This window comes from Plectropomus leopardus, chromosome 11 (genome assembly GCF_008729295.1).
Source record: "Plectropomus leopardus isolate mb chromosome 11, YSFRI_Pleo_2.0, whole genome shotgun sequence".
NCBI lineage: Eukaryota > Metazoa > Chordata > Actinopteri > Perciformes > Serranidae > Plectropomus > Plectropomus leopardus.
In genome coordinates, this window is record NC_056473.1 from 29935008 (window position 1) to 29948913 (window position 13906).

Below are 13906 nucleotides of genomic sequence, written 5' to 3' on the forward strand. Positions count from 1 at the left end.
CTCTATGATTTGGCTTTTTGGAACAATTCTACATTGTGAAAGCTGACAGATGTGTTTAAAAATAAAATAAAATAAAAATACAGCCATCTTTATCCCAAATCTACCCCAAGGCCCTGGTCTCTCTGTTGAGGAATATAGATTTTCATATCAATTCAAAGAATATTAAAAAAACAATATAAACAAATGTAAAACCATAAAAAAATCATACAGTAACTTCTTCAGTCTTATAATGCCAGATTTAAGAAATAAAAATGTGACGGCTGATGAAAGCAACCATCTGACTGGGCGTGATGACGATGGACAGAAACAGAAAGCTGCAGAAGAGGCAGAGGCAGCGCGGCCTCGATTTAAGGCTCTGACAAAAAAAAAACAACTGCAAGCCAGAGTAAACATCCGTCTCCTTCGTTTGTATTCAATACTTTTCAATACTGCACTCAAACCATGATTCAACAGCGACAAAGGGGGGAGAGAGGGAACAAAAAAAAAGAAAAAGATGGTGATCACAGCTAACATGTAAACCGACTTATTATTCGAGCTCTTTAAGAGCAGAAACAATCTCATAGCATTCAAAGAGGAGGAAAGGTGTCATTCACTCTGGTACAAAGCCCACTCTGACAGACGCAGCGTCCAGCTCCACGCAACACGGGACATTAAACACAACAGTTCTTTCAAAACATGGAAAATATTGAACACAAAGCGCAGGTTCGTCCTGCAGAAAGAGCTCGGACAGACCAGTAAGGTTAGTAAATTTTTTTTTAAAAAAAGGCGCAGGTCTGCTCAAACGTTTCTAATACAATTCTCTACAGTCTGAATTTCCCTGTTAGACAGAATACTGTTTACATTCACACACTCAGACTCACACACACACACACACACACACAAACGCAGGGCGGTCTTTGACATTCCCCGCGACATACCGATACAATCACTACATGGACTACAAAAAGAACCAAAGAGCATTTGTCAAAACGTTTCACATGGTAGAAAGTAGCAAGAATACGAAAAACAGTTCTTACATATCGTTTTTAAGAAAGACATTACACTCACACATCCGGAGTATGTACAGGTTGAGAGAGGAAGTGTAATGTGGGACATTTTCAGCACTGACGTCTGGAGGAATATGACCATTGTGTTAGTCTGAAATTTATATTTTGTCTATACGTGAGGGCGAGATTGATGTCAATCATTGATGCTTAACTTCAGCTGGTTCGGGATTGGGCGCCGCATCAGACTGGTGTTTTGGTGCAAACTGAGGCAGCCAGAAAAACTGTGGCTCTCTCTCTCTCTCACACACACACACACACACACACACACACTCACAGACATTTTATCATCTGAATTATTTCACTTTAGGACCAAAAACCTCCACATTTTCCCTGTTCACATTCGTGAAGGAGTTTACTGGCTACTTTATGATGCGGATGTTTTCGGTCGTTCTTCGCGTGACCGAAGACAAATGACTGTGAGTACACGTGTGTCGGAGGGTTCAGTCCAACTTTCCGGTCTTCTGATATTTAACAGGGACAGGCTGAGACACAGATGGAGAGAGGGAGGGAGAAAGGAGGAAAGAAAAAACAAGGGAATGATCCCCCTCTAGTGGACAGTGTAGCAGTAACGAGAGCTTTAGGCACCGTCAGCTGAGACAAATACTCGACTATTGATTCAGTCAGTACACGGTACAATCAACATCACTTTTCTTATGCTAAATTCATAAGTACTTAATTTAAACCTAAGCAAATTGGTTTGATTTCTATCAAAAACATGAGGGAAAAAGGCAATGAGCAACTTGGTGAGAAATGTCCCACAATTTGCAAGAAATTTGTAATTATTTTTTTAATAAAGTTAGGGGAAATGTCTCAAACTAAACTATATTTATAATTATCACAATTTTATATTTAAAATTATTTGACAGAATTCTTCTTCTTATTATTATTATTTTCAAGCTTTTTTTTTTAGGTTATTTCCCTTTTTTTACTTTCCCATTTTCTTGATTGTTTTTTGTTATGGGGAGTACTCTTACTAATTTCTTACTAATTTTGGGGTAATTTCTTCTTAAATTGCACAATGCCTTCTTTAAAAAAAAAAAAACTTGTCCAGGTTTCAAACTGTTAAAACATGCTAACTGCCAAACTAATTTAAAAAAAAAGAACACAAAAACAAAGACTGTAACTTATTAGACAATGAAGGGACAGTACTTTTTAATAAGAGGACTAAATTAGGGAGCATGTTTGCTAAATAAACCTGTTATGGCACCTTTTCTGTCTGCATCATTCAGATTAATGCTGCATTCAAATGGGGTTGATTTTACCGCGTTCATGAGACCAGACGATGCACGATTCCAACACATTTTCACAGACAATACTTAAAACCTTTCCATGACTGTTCAAGCACCCGCGATTTACCTTTTGTCATGTTATTGTCCCACCTGTCCAGCGCTTTTCACACAAATCCGACTGCAACTTTATTCAAACTTAATTTTAAGTAGCTGCCAGACATGAACCGAGGGACGGAAAGAAATGAAGAAACGTACATGATGGTAAGAAACACACAGACGGATATAAGAGCGACGTCCTGTCGACAATTCGGCATTATGTTACATTACATGAAAGGTAATCAACAGGGTACTGTAACAAGTTAATTCCATAACTATTCAAAAATTTCAGACTTTACTTTTCCAGGGCCGGAAAATTTGATTTTGAAATTCAATTTTTTTTTTTTTTTTTTTTAGGTTTTTCAGGACCATGGGAACCCTGCATATGAATGCCCCCTTTTTGTGGTATTCACAATCTCGTCGCTCAGTACGTTAACGTGATTTTAGAAAAAGTCGAATTATTGTGTTAGTCCGACTATAACTGGACATTTAAAATACATATAAACAGTTATTTTGACTAAAACCGTAACAAATTAAATTTGAAATTAAACAAAACAAAGGTAAAAAGTAAAACGTAGTGAACGTATTAAATGTACGGCACCGAAAAGTTTTACATATTTTCATCGTTCAACATGAAACCTGTTTACTAACCAGAAGAAGGTACCATAGCAGCTAGCTGAACGGGTCAAAACTTTACCAACCATGGTGAAGTTGGACATATTTCTGTCAATAAATCGATTCTTCCTCTGTGTTTGTATACTGGGACGAGGACAATAGTCTCATTAATAATTAATTGGCTTAATCGAGCTTTAACTGAAGCTCGACTGAACTGTGCATGTAAACGTGGTGAGCTCCGAGTTCACGACTTTACGTGACTCAATGCTTCCATTTGAGCGCAGCATAAGCATGAATGATGGCAGTCTAAGTGGTTTTGGTCTCTTCACTGCTTTCTGTCTGAAGAAAAGGGGGAGAGGACAGGTAGAAGAAGAAAAGGAGCAAAGAGAAAAAAGCTCAGGTCTAATGGAATGACTGCGTCACAGTTAAACGGGGCTTTGGGCGGGTTAGTAAAGCAGAATCATGAGATATCACTGGTGGGAATGAATGCAATAATAATGTGGTGACAGTTAGGCTAAATTAAAAAGCCTACAAAGGATGGACATGTGGACAGGAGTTTCAACAGAGAAAGTCTTCAGAGATTTATATGCACTGGGGCACGGGGTAACCGCCTCCATCGGCTGTGTGCTGCACCGTATGATCCTGCAAAGAGCCCAAGTCACTGAAACGCTCGCCACACCAAACACACTTGAACTGGCCCTCTCTGGAGTGCGTGCTCTGGTGTTTGGTGAGGTGCTCGCGCTGTTTGAAGCCCTTGTTGCAGTGGCCGCATTTGTACGGTTTCTCCCCCGTGTGCACGCGCCGGTGTCGGTTCAGGTCTGATGAGTATTTGAAACGTTTCTCACAGTCTGGGCACTTCAGCGGCTTTTCCCGCGACGGGTCGCAGCGGTGCTGGACAAATTCCGAAGAGGACAGGAAGCGGCGGTCGCAGAGCGAGCACTTAAGGGGCTTCTCTTGGCAGTGAGAGTTTTGATGACGCTGTAACGTAGAACTCTTCTTGTAACCCTTGCCGCAAACGTCACACTTGTACGGCTTGTCGGGCGAAGAGTTGGACGACTCGCCGCACTTGTGTCTTAGCAGCTCTCCTGACTGGCTGAACTCCTTCTGGCATGAGGCGCACTTGAACAGGTTGTCCATGCCGTGGACGTGCTGGTGGTAGAGGAGGTGAGAAGGCTGCATGAAGCCCTTGTCGCACAGATTGCATTTGAACGGCCGGTCAGTAGGGTCTTTGTGTGTGCGTCGGTGGCGCACCAGCGCATACTGCTGCTTGAAGCTCATCTGACACTCGTCACAGTGGAAGGGACGCTCCTCCGAATGCGTGCGCTCGTGTTGCCGGAGGTCAGACGGACGCTTGAAACCTTTACCACACGTGGCACAGCGAAACGGGCGAGAACCCTGCGGGTGGCAGGGGTGGTGAAGGAGCTCTGACGACTCTTTGAAGTGCAGCTCGCATAAGTTGCATTTGAATAAGTGCTCACCCGAGTGCACGTACATGTGGCGAACAAGGTGTGAACGATGCTTGAAACTTTTTTCACAAACAGCACACTTGAAAGGGCGCTCACTGCTGTGTGTTCGCTGGTGGTGCTGTAGGTGTGACGACTGGCTGAAGGCCTTGTCGCATGTGTCACATTTGAAGGGCTTCTCCCCTGTGTGCACCCTCTCGTGCCGCGTGAGTTCTGACAGGTGTTTGAAGCCCTTCTGGCAGACAGAGCATTTGTACGGCCGGTCTCGGGCCGAGGGAAAGGGGAGAATGGATGAGCTGCTGCTGGCTGACGCCCCGTCACTGCTGGGCTGCTGGGGATTATTTGAGTTTGGTGTGATGTTGCCCGAAGAACCAGGCCGGTACGTCTTCTCACATATTGAACACTTCATTGGGTTGGTGCTGTTATGGGAGGAGTGGTGCTGGGCTAAAGAGGTGAGTAGGGAGAAGCCCATCTTACACACCCCACACACAAACGGCTTCTGCTCCACCTGAACACACTGGTGTTCTAGCAAGTCCGTCGCCTGGTGAAAAATCTTCATGCACTGGGTGCACTGGAACGACCTGTCCTGATTCACCATGCACTGGTGCTCATGTGGGTTGGACAGGTGGGAGATATCATGTCCACAGGCCCCACACTTGTGTCCTGCATCTGTCCCTACCTGTAGGGAGGTCTGCTGGGCCTGAGCGGGGTGCTGCTGCTGACTGTGCTGCCCGCCGCCGTGCTGCTGACTCCCGCTGTGTTGTTGGCTGTGTTGGCTGTGCTGTCCGTGCTGCGTCTGCTGCTGCTGTTGCTGCTGTAAAGACGTAGCGTCCGGCTGCAGCACAATGCCGTACACCGCGCAGCCCAACGCGTTCTCAGCTCCTGGAGGGATGGTGTGGACGACTGGAGGTGGAGCGACTGCATGCTGCTGCCAGGCCTCTGTCATGCGGGCGCGGGTGTAAGGATTCAGTTTGGCAGCCGGCGTGGCCCAACTGCAGAAAGAGAGAGAGATCCGAACACATTTGAATAACGAGATAAAGGTTTCAGGGTGTTTTAAGAAAACAGGAGAGAAACTCACTCCATTTCAGCAAGTGGCACTGAAGGACTGGAAAGTGTGATGGCGGATTAAGCGTCGAGCTGAGGAGAAAAGCCGTGTGATCACACTTGTGTGGAGGGATGGAAGAAAATCCTCTATTTCACTTTTGTGTGTCCTTCAAGTGGTGTCTGTATGAAAAAGGGAATCAAGGTGAGTCAATGAACAAAAAGGGGTTAATCAGTGTCAACACTTTGGGTTTAGCTTTCTTTGATAAAGGTGCCACTTTTGAAAATGACAGGAGGCCAGAGGACAGTCGCAGATGCCCCTACATGTTTCAAAGATTTTAGGATGTCTCTAAGATTTTAGGACATTTGTAGGATTTAATAACTCTTCTAGGATTTTGTGACATTTTCAGATTTAGGGATATTTTTGGATTTTAGGACATTTCTAGGATTTTGGGACATTAGGGGCTTGGCGAGGACCTCTGTCAAGGTTGCCGGAGATCTTCCACTGACACTTTTTTTAATAAACAAGCTCTATTTTGCTGCTATTTCATGCACGCTGACACATTTATATATTAAAAGTACAAAGTCTTGCACCGTATCGGGGCCAGATTTGGCCTTAAATTGAGTATCACTGCTTTAAGATATCGACTCCAGCATTATGTCACACCTGCAACATCCAGTGATCTAACAAGCAGGTCACCCTGGTCGAAATATACTATTTGTGTAGTAAAAAGCTCCTAATTAAGCAGTCTGCTATGTAAACTAAGAAGAAACAAGCATTAGAAACTGTGGATTAATTATATTGTAAGAGTTGTTGCAATATTGGGTTTAGCTTATTGCCAGACTGTGCAGAAAGCGTCTCTGGCAAATTATCAGAGCAGATTTTTCCTCTGTGCTCATTAATCAACTCTGTCAGAAGAGTTGAACTGATCAAACCGTGTTTACATCAATCATTTGTATCTCCCAGAAAGCATGCAATGGTGTAAAACATTACTGTGCTGCACGTTGACATTGCTAAAAGCATCTCAACACGATGAAATGTCTTTATAAACAACTTGTGAAGATGTGAAACGCAGGATCACACAAGTGATCATTCATTAACATACTCACTTGGATGCAAAACACTAACGCTAAGCCGTCTGTTTGAATCTTTAATTTACTAGTTACATAGCTCCACCACTGTCTGTGCAAAAAATTGAAAATGCTCAACCTTTCGCGGCTAAGAAAAAAAAAGTGGTAGGCAGCGTCTGCGCATCATAACGTTTTTCGTCTCCAGGCAAAGATCACTGTAATCAGGAGAGGTTAGCTAACTAGCCTAGCCACATGCTAACGCAGCCTCAGAGGAAGGAGCTAAGCTAACGTTAGCCACGGGGAAATAACCGCTGCAGCGACACCTTTGTTAGTGCATGTAAACAGTGCTGAGAAAATCTGCATTTACATACCTGGAGCGTCCAGTCAAGGCTGTAAAGTATTCCGGGTAAAATGCCAGTCTACCGCAGGTTAGCTAAAACCCCCAAATTACACCAGGTCCCTTCTTCACATCCGCAAACGGGGCTCGGGTGCTTTCTTGTTCGAGCGCTGTGGCTCCAGGGGCCGAAAAAACGGGATTTGCGGGTCACTAAAATGGGAGAAAATTCTCCCGCGATTTCCCAAATCGCCCCATAAACGGTGTCGTTTCAAGTAAACATTTATTTGGCTCCTAGGGCATCCCCTCTGGGGGCGAAAAAATATGCATTTTGATATAAATAGCTAGCTAGCTATCGGCTAGCTTCTGAGCTGCTGCCCGCGCACGGGAACATGAATAAACCAAGAGTTAATTGGCATGCTCACAACACACACACACACACACACACACACACACACACACACACACGGAAACCAGTGTATGTTGTGTGTATGATAGCTGTAATGAAACACTCCTGCAAAAGTTTTCTATTTATTCCAGTTTTAAAGAGTAAGTGTGTTATTACCAGTTTATAAGTCAAAACCACAACAACGTTGAACCTATCACCCCATTAAACCCTTTAAAATCTAAGCAAATTGGTTTTTGGTTTGATTTCATTTGAAGTAAAAGGTGAAATGAATTTAAAAATTATAGCATAGATAGATTGGGGTTTTTATGTATTATTATTAAAATGACAATACTGCATTATAAGAATACTCAATCACAAGAAAAAGTACTGCGCTGAAAATGTCACATAAGCAGTGAAAAATAACAAATACATTTATTCAAATACACTTTCATATTGTATCATGCTACTTCTACTGTAACTTAGTGTGCAGACTGAGATTATTGATACAAAATATAATGAGCAAATAAGTTATGATCCATATATATGTATGTATATGTATATATGCATATTTATAATTCACACACACACGCACACACACACATGGATTATGTTATTTATTGATTATGTTTTGTATTAATCTCAGTTTGCAAACTAAGTTACAGTTTATACATATATATGTGTGTGTGTGTGTGTGTGTGTGTGTGTGTGTGTGTGTGTGTGTGTGTATTTATTTATTCATTTATTCTTACTAATTTCAGGGAATCTTTTGGGTTGAGCAGTACACAAAAACACTTTTTACTTCCCGTGGTTAAACCCTCTGAAAGAGGAACCAATGCGAGTGGGTCCGTGTTTCACTGGGACCTAAATCATCATTACAACAGGTTGTTTACATCGGAAGTGCAAAGCTGCGTGGGATATACGCTGAAGCTGCTGGAAAATACGCGTTGAAGCGGAGCAAACGTGTTTCTTTAACCTTTAGATTAAATAATAATAAATTCCTCTCAACCTCTTACTAAAAATGTGCGCGTATAAATAGTGTCAGAGATGCCCTGACACACTAAAAACACACGGCAGGATGCTGGTGAGCTACAGCAGCAGCTCAGAGGAGGACAGTGAGGCGGCTGATCCAAACAAAAGTTTATCTCGAAAGTGTCAAGAGGAAGACGGTGCAAACACTGGCAGCCCAGCGAGCAAGAAACCCAAAATTCAGGAACAAGTTACCAAAACAAGGTAGGTGGTGTTGTTCTGTACATTAAGGGACTGTTCTGTATTTATTAGGAGGATGGTGGCTGTGCAGTGTCTGTTTTATTTTCGCTTTTTGTTTTTTGAGCTTTCCCAGAGCTTTAAATAATTTTCCTTGAGCCTTTCTGAGTGGCTTGGAGGAAATTTCACGCCCCTCCCTCCACTGTTATTAGTTGTTAGATTTTAAAAACATACTTTTTTTTTATGTTATATTATGTTTTTTTTTTTTTACTCTTTAAAGCCTAATGTGCTGTTTTCAAACACAGCACAGGAGTATTTTAACCTTTGAACCCTAAGTAAATTGGTGTGATTGTTTTTTAACATGGGATAAAAGATAATGAGCACCTTGGTAATAAATTACACAAATTGCAAGAAAATTGTGTATTTAGAAAATTAAAAATAGCTAGGAAAAGGGAAAGCTTTGTTTATAACTATTATAATAACCTATTTAAAATTATTTCATCTAATTATTGTAATTTTTAAAACCTTTTAAAAACTTTTTAAAAGTCTTGATTTGTCTTGATTTTTTAAAAGTTTCTTTTAAATTTTATTTCTTTTACATTCAAATTTTCTGGTAATTTTTCTTGTATATTTTATGAATTTGTTGCTAATTTTTTCTCAGGTTTTAAAGGGTTAAAAGTGATAAGTTTTTTTTCATTCTTGTTGTGCATGCTGGTTAGTTAGTTCAAATAGTTTATTTTTGACAAAGTTTTAAATGAGACGTAAAATAAATTGATTTTGATTAAACATCTATCACTTTTAAGCATAGATTTGTTAGATGCTTCTTTTTTTTGAAGCATTTATCCCACATAATATGTTTAAGGACCATCCAGAATTTGAAAACCCAACAGTAATTTCTGGTTTTACACTTTCTGATAATTAGTGTAATTTTGGAAATTTTTAAAGAAAACATGTCAAGTTTGGAAGTTATGTTTTCTTTAAAAAAAAACTGTAGGTAATATAGATACAAAATACAGCCATTTAAAATTTTGTGTCCCTCCTCTAAGCCAGAAAAAAACATAACTCCAACCCCAGTGCTGGTAAATAATAAACAGTTTTTAGGAAAATTGCTAGAGTTTTTTTGGAGGAAGAGGACGCTACAAAGAACACCATATCTGAAAATTAAGGACTTTTCATCAAGCCTGGGCAGACCCCTGGATGATAAACTCACTGGTCTCACTGGTCTCACTGGTTTCCATCAGGCTGCCTCTCCCTGGTCGCCTGTTGGACATGTTTCCAGATGAAGAGGACTCACAGACTGAAGACAGTTCTCTTCATGGTGGACGTCTCCGCTCCTTCAAACACGAGAGAGGCAACTGGGCCACATATGTTTATTTTCCATGTAAGAAACACACTGTGCTGTCGATGACTGATCGATCACTTATTATTTATTAAACCGGATTCCTCACCTAATTTGGATTCTTGCGTGCGTGTTTCCCTCTTTACGTCAGACCATCCTGAGGAGGAGTTTGGGGAGTTGTTGGAGGAGCTGCTGTCCTTGGCCGGGGCCCGTGGCGTGGTTCTGACCCCGCAGGAGGAGTTCCACCTCAGTCTTTCACAGACGGTGGTGCTGAGACACCACTGGATCCAACCGTTCACCCGGAGCCTCAGGGCGGGCCTGGTGCACTGCAAGAGGTTCGCTCAAACACACATGCACAAGAGGATTTGATTTTTACAAAATTAAATAAATAAACTACATTTTATGTTAATTTGATTTGCTCATTTTTCCATCTTTATACTACTGTGAGCTATTGTGCAAAGCATACGCAGTATACACAGGAAGATATTTGAAGGACAGATAATTTAATTGCTCATGCGACAAAAAAAGTGTCAGTTGCAAAAGGTATTAAGAAAATGGATATGCTGCTTTTTTAATAAGTATCACAATAGAACAAGGCAAGATAGTAAGACAAAAGGAAATTAAATGTTGAAGAGAAATTAAACAATGCAGAGAGTACAGTCATATATGATCTGCGGAGCCCCTAAAGTCACCAAAGACTTTTTTTTTCCTTAAATATTGTGCAAATAAGATAATGATACTAACTCTTTCATGTGTGCACAAGATTTTTTTTTAAATTCCAATTTTCTAGACTTTAAAGGCTCTGTAATCTTCATAGTATTACCATAAATTAGGGGTTGACCAATATTAGTTTTTCAGGGACGATACTGATACTGATTATTAACAGTGAATGAGACCAATAACCGATATTTGGAACTGATTTGCATTTACAATAAAAATGAAAATCTTTCTGTGAATATTTAGAATTTGGAATATGACAAATTCCAACACAAAACTTTGTTTAAATGCCTTTAGCAAATGTTTGAGATCATATACAGCAAGTTCCTACCTTTTTTAAAAATAAAGTCAAGTGGAAATTTAAATTAAAAAAACGAATAAATGAAAAAAAGCTCCCAGAGGTTTTAGAAAATAAAAGTTTCTCCCATGCTGACACTTTAAAGCTGATTTAATGTGGAAATTTCATTGTAGCTTTTTGTTGTTGGCAGGTTTGCGTGCTCAGCGGGGAGACTGAAGGTCTATTGCAACGCCGAGAGGACGAGGTACAGCCGCAGCCTTCAACTGTCTCTTTCTCATAGTTACAAAACATTTATGATTTGAACCAGCTAAGGTTCTTTAAACTTGAAAAAATCTCTGTGACACTGCTCAGATTTTACCAAAAAGTTATTGACTTATCTGTCAAAAATACATTTTAAGTCCTAATGTGTTTTATTTCCCTGAGCATCGATTCTTCATGGTTGGGTGACCTGTATGTTTCTGTTGTCCCCTGCAGGACGTTTCTGGGGATGGAAGTGTCCACTGGGCATGCTCAGCTGTTGGACCTGGTCCAAGTAGTGGACAGAACAATGACGGAGTTTCATCTGGACACTTTCTATGAGGTTACTGTCTTATTTGTGTATTTTAACACACAAATAAGTTTACTGCTGGACCAGATTGTGTGTAAGGTTGCAAACAGCACCACTACAAAATGTGGGAGTTTTTTTGGTGTGGCTGGCTGGCTCTGAAATGAAGTGGACCAGGTGGCGTATTAAGGAAGCTCAGGAGGCAATAAAAAGGGCAGGAATTTATTAACTAAATTTGCAACAGAAACAGGAGAGCAAAAGTCCCAGGAAACTTAGCCAAAACAATTAAGGCAAAATCAACTGAAAAGAAAAACCACAGCCTCTCAGCAAGCTGCAAACAAAAAAATCGTCCAACCCCAGTCACAGCCCAGGTGTCCTAATAACCCCACCTGGGCCCACTCTGATTGGACTTGGATGAGTGCCAGAGGGTTAGGGTAAACCAGGAGAGGAAAATAACCATCAGACACGTCCTAGAGGTCAATTTCAGTATTTGGTTGGCAAACTTTAAACAGTTACACCAGAATCACTTCATAGTTATCCCTAGGATGATCCACACTCCCCAAATCCTCTATTTGTCACCAGGTCCTGATCACAGCCTGAGTTCCTCTGGCTGTGATCAGCCCCCCCCCCTTGCAAAACATATTCATTTTATATAAACCAGGTGACAAGAAGAAATGCAACAACAAACACAAACCCTGGTTTCTAAAAACCCAATTTTGAGTCATTTCAGTGGGAACAATAGAGAGAAAACACTTAATTGGCAGCTTCGGTCTGACTAGCAGGACGCAGGTGTCCTAATCAAGCCTGAGGACAGGGACGGGTATGGGGGGTGGGGGGGGGGGGGAGGGTAAGGGGAGAACCCTTTCACAGCGTGTCACCCTTTTTCTTTTGCTCAAGTGTTGATACCGTGGGAATTTTTGGTGAAACGGCAGGGTGCAAAGTAATTAATGGGGTGTTTTTTTAGTTTGTAGCATTGATTTAAGCTAAAAGAACAGGTGTGTTTTTACTCTAAAACACCCATTACATTATTTAGCATAATTTATTATTTAAAAAAATATCAGTATTAAAAACATGAACAGATCATCTAAAAGAGACTGAAGCAGCACACACCTGCGTCTTACCTCCATAATGTTCCCTGTAATGTGTTTTCTAGGATCCATCTTTCCACGTGAGTCTGGCCTGGTGTGTTGGAGACCTGACAGAAAAGATGAAGGGGAGCATTCAGGGGATGCAGGTACGGGGACATCTTTTGTCTGTCCATCTTTCAACATTCAACGTTGACTTCACTGTGTGTTCATTTTCCATCCAAATAATTCCACTGTTATTCCAGTTTGGTTTCATGCATGTGCCTTAGATAACAAAACTTTGTCAAAATCATACAGAAGTCTGTTGTTTTTTGCATGTTTCATTTAGATCATAGAGTCGTGCAGGAATGAGTCCTAAAACCCGGAAATTAGTTAGCATTTCAGCGTTTGTGTTTAAGTCAATGTTTTTTTTTTAATGGTTTTTAAGTTCGATGCCTGAAATAAGGTCTATGGTTAACACAAGCTGAAGAGACTTTAATGTTTGTTCTACGACATAAAATACATAATTAAATAACCCACTGTTCACTTTGAAGCTTGCTAAAAAAGTAGCTAAATGACACTACAGAACATCATCAGGTGGTCTTCATTTGTGAGAATTATCTTGTTGAACAAAAAAGTAACATAAATGTTTGTTAACCAAAGAGCTTATTTCCTGCAACGGCCCAAAATCCACTGGAAAAATCCCGTAGGCTTTTTTACGATGGAACCAGGGCGATGCTAACTGACATGTCAGCCTACAAAAAAATGTCATCCGTGCTTCACTCCACTCTAACAGCAGCTGAGATATCTTTGGGTGTCGAGGACAGAACTTCGACTCAGCTACTGGAGTTTTGACTGAATGAACTCACCAGCTGATTATTGTTCTCACGTCTCGTTTTTTGCTCGGTAGAGTCTGATTGATGACCACGAAGACGGGCCATTTACGCTAAGGTTGGACTGCGAGGAGCTGCGTTGCAGGACGGGAAACAAGGTCTTCCGCTTCCCTCTGCAGCCCTAAAATTTGACCGATGACCACTGGACCTTTACAGCTGTGTTCCTCTTAGCCACATAAATGAGCTGGAAACATACTCATGTCGTGGTGCAATAACAATATGTTGTATTGATTGATATGTGGCATTTGCCAACATAGACAATCAAGACTCTGTCAAAGATGAGAAAAAATGATGTATTTTAATACTGTATATAAATAAAGTTGCGACTGGTTTTATACTAACATTTGCATGAGAGAATACTAACGCTAATAGATATGCTCAGGATTTAGAAAGGCTGACGTGTGACTAAAATGTGTGAGAAGCTGCACATTTTAAGGGGTGACATGAGCACTTCCTGGAAAAGTAAGTTGTGGACTTAATGAGCACTGAAACCACAGCGAGCGGTTCCAAAAACACGCAGTCACATCTCATCTTTTAGCCTCACTGACAAGAACACGGAGGGGAG

General features: G+C 41.0%; 2 protein-coding genes across 3 annotated transcripts; one reads left to right on the forward strand and one right to left on the reverse strand.

Moving 5' to 3' along the window:
• Positions 1 to 2411: 2411 nt before the first annotated feature.
• znf319b (zinc finger protein 319b) lies at positions 2412 to 9783 on the reverse strand. 2 transcript variants are annotated; one of them, XM_042496626.1, is made up of 3 exons: positions 9697 to 9783; positions 5528 to 5673; positions 2412 to 5441 (listed from the first exon to the last, which is right to left on the reverse strand). In XM_042496626.1, exons 2-3 carry the CDS (start codon positions 5530 to 5532, stop codon positions 3569 to 3571), a joined length of 1878 nt encoding a protein of 625 aa, XP_042352560.1. In that variant the 5' UTR covers positions 5533 to 5673; positions 9697 to 9783; the 3' UTR covers positions 2412 to 3568. The 2 variants fall into 2 exon arrangements, with proteins under 2 accessions (XP_042352560.1, XP_042352559.1); XM_042496625.1 differs by lacking the exon at positions 9697 to 9783 and adding an exon at positions 6933 to 7274.
• On the forward strand, positions 8089 to 13903 carry usb1 (U6 snRNA biogenesis 1). The gene is made up of 7 exons (XM_042496628.1): positions 8089 to 8513; positions 9728 to 9867; positions 9977 to 10160; positions 11031 to 11084; positions 11315 to 11420; positions 12538 to 12618; positions 13359 to 13903. Exons 1-7 carry the CDS (start codon positions 8359 to 8361, stop codon positions 13464 to 13466), a joined length of 828 nt encoding a protein of 275 aa, XP_042352562.1. The 5' UTR covers positions 8089 to 8358; the 3' UTR covers positions 13467 to 13903.
• Positions 13904 to 13906: the final 3 nt, after the last annotated feature.

What these genes read in the sequence shown, in the direction of transcription:
- usb1 (XM_042496628.1), top strand. Translation starts at nt 8,359, where the DNA reads ATGCTGGTGAGCTACAGCAGCAGCTCAGAGGAGGACAGTGAGGCGGCT. An exon ending in GGCCTGGTGCACTGCAAGAG is followed by an intron (nt 10,161 to 11,030) that starts GTTCGCTCAAAC and finishes TGTTGTTGGCAG; the next exon opens with GTTTGCGTGCTCAGCGGGGA. An exon ending in GGAGCATTCAGGGGATGCAG is followed by an intron (nt 12,619 to 13,358) that starts GTACGGGGACAT and finishes TTTGCTCGGTAG; the next exon opens with AGTCTGATTGATGACCACGA.